At 40.8% G+C, this 9,980-nt stretch overlaps 1 protein-coding gene across 1 annotated transcript; it reads left to right on the top strand.

The window, feature by feature from the left end:
* Window positions 1-635: 635 nt before the first annotated feature.
* SLC26A8 (solute carrier family 26 member 8) lies at window positions 636-9,607 on the top strand. The gene is given in 12 exon segments (XM_062013883.1): window positions 636-640; window positions 1,204-1,328; window positions 1,744-1,870; window positions 2,477-2,583; window positions 2,586-2,620; window positions 3,092-3,227; window positions 5,244-5,311; window positions 6,142-6,195; window positions 6,268-6,358; window positions 6,361-6,463; window positions 7,539-7,674; window positions 8,828-9,607. Coding segments are annotated over 12 exon segments (1,050 nt in total). The 3' UTR covers window positions 8,891-9,607.
* Window positions 9,608-9,980: the final 373 nt, after the last annotated feature.

The raw sequence follows: 9,980 nt of genomic DNA, 5'->3' as shown, positions 1-9,980 counted from the left end.
AAATGGATCTTAAACTTGTCTGTGGAAGACCTTGATTTATGTCCTCTGTAAAAAGAGGGAGAAACTGTGCCTTAAGGATGGAGTCTGTTTAAGACTTGCCTACTACTAGCTCTCTCAGTGGTTTAGAATGACTGGGGTGTGTGTATGCATTGGTAGATATGTCTGATAAGAGAGTAAATACTGTGCTGGAGTCCCCTTTGCTGTATCACAAGTAGCGGATGTCAGTGATGCTAAGCACTAGACCTATATAAACTGATCTTGGTGGTTCGGGAAACGAAACAGGAGAAAACTTAAATCCCAATTAATTTTTATTCCCTCCCCTAGCTTGTCACTTAAGAACCATATCTGCCTTGCTTCCTCATACTCTTTTCCCTTTTTCTTTTCCACTTCTCTGTCTCAAGTGTTTGCTCAGTTCTCCATTTTGTTTCCACTTGTCAGCCCAGTGTGTAGTCACCTTGGATAATAAAATGATGGACAGGGACTCAGCTTTACAATGTTGACTGGGGTCAGTCTCCACAGCCACTGTTCAAGGCTGCCAGAAGCCTATAGACACTACATCACTTAAACTTGGTTTGTAAGTAGAAAATCACTGACATTGCCAAGGGATTAAAAAGGAGAAGAAGGAGCAGCGGGCCATGAGGTTAGTCAGAGTTTACCTACTGGAAATTCTGTTTCAAAAACATCCACACTAAATAAATCATGTAGATCAAGTCCTGCTTCCATCCCTTTATTTAATAATGTAATACAGGAAACATTTGACTGTTTTGAGGGAGGTGGGATAAGCTTGCCTATTTCTTCCCTACAAATGTAGTATTTGTGTGTTTTTCTTCTAGATAACAACGAGAGGAAGCAAAACACCATCTCCTATATTTTTTATGGTGTTAATGTGGTCAAGTAATTGATGTGTTCAGTGCTCTGGGCTGTGGCCCTGACAGGCAATCATACAAATGGCACACACAGTATTTGTTATTCATCTGAATGGAATGCAAAGGCATGGGGATGCCTATGTAGGATTTATGTTATGTGCCAGCTGGATCTAAGGAAGGCTAACGCCTCTGCATTGCCTGCAGAAAGCTAACTGAGAGTGGGGCTTCTGTGCCTGCAGATAGGATGAAGCCATGCAAAAGCACTGCAGAGACGGAGACTGTAAAAGCCATTGCATATAACTAAGCTTACCTGTTTCTTTTCCGTCTCATGGAGAAGGTTCAGGAAGTTCATACTCCAGATGTTCCCTGTCCTGAACTGGCTGTTTTCATATCAGTTCAGAAAACGAATCTTGAGTCATCTACATGCAGGCCTAAGTGTCAGGATGTTTCTGATTCCTCAAGGTGGGCAGAGAGAAAAAAAGCACTCTAGCTTCCTTTTGCATATCATACTTTTCATAATGTCTCCTCTGTGTGTTTCTGTTCTCTCAAATGTCATCAGGTTAACCCTGGAAGTTCTTTAAATCATTAACCTTTTTATTTGCATATTTGCAGGAGAACTTTTCTATAATCAGTTGTTACAAGGTGTAATTTCAAGGACAGGACACTAATAAAAATACAAACTAAATGCAGCATTTTCCTGTATTGCAAACAAAATAACATGGTCCTTAAAATCAACCAGTGCTCATGCTGCCAATCCATAGTGATTCTTAATAAATACAATAGGATTGACATAAGGATTGGCAGATTTTCAGCAGCAAAATTTTACTTTAAAATAGTAACCAAAGATAGAGAACCTTTTCAATTTGCTTGATGTTAGAAATGGACTTTTGCTTTCCAGGGCTTTTAGGATTTTGGCTGACCAGGTTACCTTTGCCAAACATCAATGACTTCCTTTCTGCTTTCTGCTGCTCAGTGACATATTTGGGATGTCACATCATATCTCAGTGAGGTTTATTTTGTACTGTGGAATGTTTCTAGAGGACATAGAGATTCTGTTCAATGCTGCTTAAAAAAATTGGTGAGATATTCTAATCTATTTCATATAATATGCAGATGTTATTGGGTGAGAATCCAGATCTCCAGATTCATTGCTGTTCCACTTCTGCAGCTGAGAATTTCAGCAAGTCAGTCAAGTCAGTCAAGTTTCAGCTGCGAGGTCTTTTGTACCCCAAGGATGTGAGCTATCTCAGACACCAGTGCAAAGCAGATGGCTGGAATGTCATGAAGACCAAGGCCAGCCCAAGCTGCTTCATGTTTACCCCCAGGATGTTACTGTGAATCATGATTTGGCTCCTTGTATCCTCCATGGTCTTCTCCGTGCAGTTTCTTGCCATGACTGAACTGCTGATGAAAACTGCTTTGGAAACTTTAGGTACTTACTCAGAAACAGTAAAAACTGGTCATATATGTGGATTATGTATATGACTGGAAATAGATTGTCTCATACTGCACAGACTGATGATGGAGGGAAGAGATGTGGTTTTAAGAGAAGTCCTTGTTGCAACATCTCTTGTAGTTCCATGTTCTGTTCTCTGTTCCATTGGTTCCAGGTTCATTCAGCATCTTAATGTGGTGATGACAAATGTTCCAACGTTGTCCTCTAATGCTTCACTGGACAACTTCTCTACATTTATGAAAGATTACATGGAGGCCTTGACATCTCAGCAATAACGTTTTTGACTGGAATCATTCAGGTAGAAGATTAATCTGGTTTATGTCCTTAATGATAGATCCTTATGTAAGTTCTTCATACAAATGTAAGAGTTGGTACTGCTTGCATATTCTTACCACAAATATTAAGCTCAGCACATTTGAATATGTGTTATGTAAAGTGGGACGTGAAAGTCTGTCTCTTCCTTTCGTGCTGTCTGAAAAAGATACGATAGGTTAAGATTCACCCTGTCCACGATTAATATGTGTGAAGTACATTATTACCTTTTTTGTTGACCAGCTCTGCAATATGTTGACCATTAGGTAGTCCTGTGTAACTGCACACACCTGTAAAATGCTCCTCCTTTGCCAGTGTCTGTCTTAATGATGCATAAAGAAAACAGCATGTTCAAATAACCGTTCATCATACCTGGCAGTGAAGAGTTGTGTTCTTCAGACACAGAAATAAGAAGGGTTAATTACATCACATCTTGCTTCTTGTTTGTTCCCTACAGTTGCCGCTGGGCTGCTTTGGCCTGGGGTTTGTAACAACATACATGCCAAAGATTCTCGCTAATGCCTACCTCACTGCAGCAGCAGCATTGCATGTCACTGTATCACAGTTTATCTTTGACGTTGTGCTTGATTTACGTAAGGGCCCCCTGGGCATTTTTCTATGTGAGTAAATTCATTATTAGTGGAAGAAAAGCATGCTTCTTGGAGGAGAAAGAAAACAAAAGCTTTAGAAATGGAAGGCAATTTCGATGGAAGCCAGTTGCTAAGGGATATCTGTGCAAGTCTCAGCTGTGGTTTACTTCGCCTTCCTGTTGCCTTGAAAAGTGTGAGGAGCTTATTGTGTGACATGCAAGAAAGAAAGTCTGTGTGCATATTTTTAATTACTTATGTAGCTCTGTAATATATTTTCAGCTTGTCTGTAATTGTAGTAGAGCAAAGATTAAGGGTCTTTTTTTCCTCAGTAGATCATCATGGGCAAGCTATTTGGCACACTATCATATCTGACAAAGAAGCAGCAGACACCAAGCTAAAGACAAGTGAATGCTAATTTATCCTAATTTACTTTAGTAATGTCAATCAGAAAACTTGAGAAAAAGGTCATGTAGGAGAGAGAAGAATGATGGTACTAAATCTGAGCTATTTGGGGAACTGTTTTCTCTGCCCATACCAATAAATGAGAGACGTTTTTACATAGTTTTTTTCTTAGCATCTCTCTTCTAACTGAAGATACCACCATAGTAGAAAGGATGAGTTCAAATGTCAAAGCAAACTATATTATGCTTCTGATCCTCTCTATGACTGATTATTCCTGCTGTTTCCCAAATCCCCCAAGAATGACATTGTCCAGCTGCCAGCAGGAGCCACATTCTCACATCAACTCATGTGCAGGATGTCTCAGAAAGACCCCAATGTGACAGTTCCTTCTGCAGGTTTACCATGCCATTGAACTGCTTATTGTGGTGTAGAATCAGCCAAGTGAGGTGATCTCCATATACATTTCTGTAGGGTTAAATGAGATGTTGTGCCTGTATTTCAAATGCTTCCTTCAGTCTTCACTGCCATTTACCAAGTCATTTCATCTTCTCCCTAAACTCAGTTTATGACAGGGGAAGGAGGTTACATCAGACTCACATTACTTGTTTTATTAACTGCGAATCCATGCAGGAAAATCATTCATGAACCCAAACCACACCTCATGAGATTTACCATGGTAGGGAAGTGCTTTTCTGAGTAGACTTAGGCCTCTCAAATAACTTGGAAATAGGTAGGAAATAACTCAGTTGCTGCAAATATCAAACTGCTTGTGATCTGATCCAAAGTAGCACTGGAAGAATACCTGCAGGAAAATCTCAGTTGCTGTCTGAAACTCACTGTCTTACCCCTGCTCAGAGTTAGGATTTAATAAGCATTGTGAAAGAGCATTTCTGTTCAATTGAGTATCCCTGTTGTCCATACTGCTTTCAGGAAACATAACTGCTTATCAATTTCCTACCAGTGAGAGCATTACGCCAGCAACACTCAAAAAAGCATGGGAAGTTATCTGCAAACAGATTGCTTTGAATGGAATGTCTTGACAACAGTTTTCCATACATCAAGGCCCACTGCCTTCCAGTTCTCCAGCAACCAGCCAGTTACATGTTTATTCAACCCATGCCCTGAACTGACCAGAGCCTGCCCCAAAACCTTCCAGTGTCATTAGCAAAGCACAGTACCCAGACCAGGCTATTCTTCAAGGCAAACTCCTGTCTGCATTAATTCTGCAACGTGACCTCTGGATCAGACCTAGTCTATGTGCAGCCAGCTCTAAGTACAACTTGTAGCTGCCTCCTGGCTATGTAGATATGTCTTTGAGGAGGGCTGTGGGGAGATGACAGGGAACCTGACTTCTAGCAGAAATAGTAACAATAATCCAAGTGTTCCAGAGCTAGAAATAAGACATTATACATTCTTGAAGACACCAGTGTAGCTGAAGGCTGTGCTTGTGTATTGCTCCAAGAGCCTTAATTATGGGTGAATAACTTCTTGTACTCACACCTTCTAAGTTGCAGTTAGTGTATCCAGTGAAGAGGAGCGAAACAGAGATCAAGCTTTTGGCAACAGATGGATTTTCTCTGTTCATTCTGAAACAAGATATTTATTAGGTTTCCACAGAGAAGATGGTGGTGCTGGGACAGATTCCAAACATGAATATTTATAGAAGTTTATCCCTCCACAGAGCTGTAAGAGGAAACAAAAAACAAATGTTCCATCTCTCTGTAATCCAGCCTCTTCTCTTAAATGCCTGGGGGTGACCATTCAGACTTAGTTCATTTGATTCAAAACTTGGAAAGTTGAAGAGTGCTTAAGTGTCCATAGTGTGAAGTGATTCACAGGGTCTCAGCCTGCTTGGGCCTGTGGAGCTCCTCATGGCCATCCATGCTGTCTCCATAGTGGAAGCTGCTGTGCTGTCATTTCTAGTGCTGTTTGGCATTTTTTGCTGACTGGCTCTTTACAGTCTGGTTTTGTCCACTCTACATGTGTTTCCACAGTAGTGACTGTGCATGTGCTAGACTGCCTCACTGGTCCTCCCAGTGATGGGAAAATAGGTAGGGCACTTTTTAGCATGTTATTTTCCAGACTTGCACACATAGAGTTAGGCAATACAGTAGTGGGGAGCTTTGTCTTTGCCTGATGGGCACATTCCCAGTGCTATGCTGATGAATTTGCAAACAATAATTGAATAATATAAGGACAAGGTTAGTGACACAAATGTCTAGTGTATGTTTTCTGTAATAAGCATTAAAAGTAATTTGGTTTATTTTATATTAGAGCAGCCAACTGTCCTCTGTGATAGATCTGCTGGAGGTATGGTTTTAATTGCAAGAGAAGCAGATGAGGTTATGGTAAATAGGTCCTTGCTGCCAATGCTACTGCCAGTATGCAGTGTAGCAACAATGTGACCAGACCAACTCTGTCCTTAGGCTAGGACCTTGCAGACTACAACACAGTCAGTAGGGGGAAAAGGCTCCTGCTAGGTACAACCTTCACAGACACAACTTTTGTTTTACAGGCAAGGGAGATAGAAAGTACCAGAATCTTCCAGTGCAGTTCTTCAATCTCTTTTGCAAAACCTATTTGTTACACAAGGTAAATGTCACATTTTCAGTCAGCAGAAGTTTCTAAGAGCCTGCATTAGGGAGATAAAACCCCTAATGAAAATCCCTTTCTTTTTCAGATGGACATGAAAGCAATGCCTCTAGATGAAAGTGAAATGAGGGCTTTAATTTCACTTTGTCTGACACTGCAGAGGAAAGGAACGATCTTAAATGCTCTTGTGTCTGTGATCCACCTCTACTACCATCTAGGTTCAGCTTTAAAAGTATATTTATCTAGTCTGTTTGTTTGGGGTGCCTGGTTTTATATTACTGAGGACAATGTTCTTAATTTGCCAGCACTGAAAAGGCTGTAAATGTTAATGTAAATCCTATATATATTTGCTGTTTGAAATGAAGCCAGCATTATCATTGTACTTCTTTACACATAGTTTATGTGAGAGCTCTAGTAGCTCAGCCTAGTGAGTGGATTAACTAGCAATTCAACATATCCTCTCCTCAGTAGAATGAATTAATTTTGTCAGGGATTTTCTTCTTTTTCCTCATAGAAATGAGAGAATTCCCCTGCTCACAAGGAATTTGTTCCTGCCAGTTCCTCTAAGTGCAAGTGCAAAATACCTCAAAGGCAGCTATGATTATAATGATTAGAGGATTTCTCATCTTTACTGTAATTGACCCCTCTGTGTCTTCTAGAGTCACTCTTATCCCTCTTTATCTGAATTTTCTGGATTATCTTATTATCAATAACATATATAATTGACAATATATGAAAGGAACTTCAGGGGATGGACACTTCATTGTTCTTTCACAGTGTCAGGTAGAAAACTGCCAGCTGTCTTCTCCTAGAGCAATTTTATTGTTATTGTTGACTGCCTAATTAGCCTTTTCTTTGAAATGTGCCTTGAACTTTTAAATCTTGAAGTGAGGATCCTAGCCAATAGACATATATATTTAGCAAAAATAAATGTCATGTATCTGTGCTTCTCAGAAAGACACAGTTCCAGATGGATTCTCAGTCGGCTCCCTCTGTAGCTCCACTTCAAAAGATTTATGTTTAATAACAGGTTACACTAACACCTCTTGGGAATAATTGTGGATTGAGCTGTTGTCCCCAGAATCCCAGATGATTTATTTCCCACCCATTAATGACCTTCCCATTGGGAAAGGTGAGTAAAGTCAAAGTCTTTCTAGATTCCTTCCAGACCCATATTCTGCAATTCTGTGATTCTCTGAAATAATGAGTTTCTATGATTGCCTGTTAGTTGTACTGCTTAGTATTATTTTGTTGCTTTATTTATTTCCCTCCATCTGTAATAGCCTCTGTGACTTTGAGAAGAATTCTTTTCTTTGACAGCTGTGTCACCAAAGAAAGACTCTATCTATCTCCTCATGATGCTATGCTGTCTGCTTTGGACCAGCATCAGAAGCCACATGAGCTAGAACCTATTGCAAAAGCATTTGTGGAACAATCAGTAGCTGAAGAGCAGAAGGTAGAATATTTAGCTTAACATTTAAGCCTTCATGTCATTAAATTCTCCTGTCAGTAACTTAAACCTTGTCATTTGGCTGAGGAAACTAGGCAGAGCAGATGCTCTTTTGATTTCCCCAGTTTTTCACAGGTACTTGCCTTTTTGAAATGGATCACCAATCCAGTTTGTGTCTTGGAGTCCTTTGTTCCTGTTTGGGGAAAGGCAAGGCATCTTTGTGTGCAGGCTGGAAAGGCATCCAGCTGAGTTTTGTGGCAGGGAATGACTTTGCTGCATTTTAAATTGTTTCCATTTCTCTGACAGAGCAAGGACCCTGCCAGGGCAGAGCAAAAGCTCCAAGTTTTTTTATTTGGAGAGGTTACTGTGCCAGCTCCCTTGGGGCTGACAAAGGAAGTGAAGGATGCTGCTAGCATCCTTCCTGAAGAACTGAAGTTTATGCACATGCTCTTTCTGTCAGTACTCTGCAATAATTTTTGAGCTCACTGTCTGTCTCGGCCAAGCTGGAGTATTGCAGATGGTGGAAATTCCAGGAAAAGCCCTTGCTCTGAGTAGGAGATTCCAGTAATTACCCCACCTAGGGAAAGAACCCAGCCTTGGCTAATCATCCTATGCATACCACCAGACTGGGGTCCTATAGCTGGAGGAGGTGAGAATGAAGGCAAAAGCCGATCCCAGTGTGCAGGAAAACAGACTTCTTGAGTTCTGCTGCTCATGGAAAAACTTGTTTAACTCTCTTATCTTGGCATTGTGCAGAATAGTTCAGTGCAAGGATATTAACCTTACAGACTCTCTCACTCATAGAAAAAAACTGCCAAGGATGTAGCTGATGGGATATATTGACCAATCTCTCTTTAACTGATGCGGTGGGGAGGGTTGGCAGCAGCTACCAGGCAGGAGGTGACAGTGGTTCCCCATGAGCCCCCTTTGAGATGAGGCTGGGCTGAATGTGCAGATGGGGCCCAGGACAGCTCAGTGGTGTCAGCTTCAGCAGTCACTGCTCAGCATTTCCTCAGCAGCTGGGGATTTGGGCTGTCCTGTGCTCCCACGCCAGCATGGCCCTCTCAGTGCTCACATGATGTTGCCTTGGCATGGGAACTGCACTTGACTCAACAGATGGGCCACCCTTGGCTTACAGTAATGTTTGTGTACATTTCAGGAAAGAAGTTTGCTCTTGAAGAAGAAGAAAGATGATTTTTTTTTTCTCTGCAAAGACTTCTGACAAAGAGCTTCTGTGTGAAGAGCCAATATCAGCTGTCCCACAGTCAGTCCAGAAGAAAGCAGAGCTCCAGCACTATGATAGTGCACCCCATCAGTCAGATTTCCAGGATCCAGGCTAGGGCAAGAGGTGGAAGTATACCAGCAATCACAGTGTTGGGGAACTGGAAATTCAGTAGAGAGGAGAAAGGTACAGTTAAGCAACAGCCTTCAATCTTCTTTTTATTTTTTCTGATCCAGAATTCTCAAAATAGACAGTCTGCCTAATGCCTCCAGTAATGCTGTTGTTCTAAACATAAAGCAACATTTATGTTACTGCTTTCAAGCATTTTCAAATGAATATGCTACCCAGCACTGCCAAAAGCAGAGAAACTCCAGTATACAATTCCTAGTTTTGTAGCTAATCTAGCAAATTATCTGAACTTCTTTCCTGAAATTCTGTAGGTGTTTTAATGACTTAACTCAGCACTTTTGATGTATTTGTTGCTTGCTAGTAAGTAAAATCAAACTGCCATATTTCAACAGATTACATTCAGGCACTTCCATCATTTTGGGATTTATTTAGAATGATGTGAAGCTTCAAAGAAAACATCATTACTCTTCAGTACTTTGCTGAAGTTGGTACTCTCTGCACTAACATGACATGGTGTCCATCCATTATTTCTCCCTTAGTTTCTTTCTAATCCACCAGAACTAAATCCCAGTAAACAGTATGATTTTTTTTCATGTTTTTGTAGTCTTTTCCTGAAATAATGAAGAAAGGAGGAATGTATCCACTTTGTTCTGAAGAGCCAGGAAAGTTGTAGACTTACAGTTAGCACCCGAGGAAAAAAAAAATCAACTTGTTTATGTTTTCTGTAGAACAGCCATAGAGTTTGATGCAGTGTGAGCTAGGCTTCCTCTGAAAGCAGAAGCATTTATGACACCAGCAATACACATCACAAGGCTTAACCATGCCCTGTTTGGAGGATTATCCCATGACACAAATCACCTAGAGTGAAGAGCTGCAGGTGAATTAATTTTAGATGGGTGGCCAGCACTGGTATATCCACCATTCAGACCCAATTTTAGGGCAAAGCTTGGATTTGAATGAT

Source organism: Colius striatus, chromosome 22 (genome assembly GCF_028858725.1).
Source record: "Colius striatus isolate bColStr4 chromosome 22, bColStr4.1.hap1, whole genome shotgun sequence".
In the NCBI taxonomy this organism is placed as follows: domain Eukaryota; kingdom Metazoa; phylum Chordata; class Aves; order Coliiformes; family Coliidae; genus Colius; species Colius striatus.
Note: the sequence above shows the minus strand (reverse complement) of the source record. Positions and strands in the feature narration are given on the sequence as shown.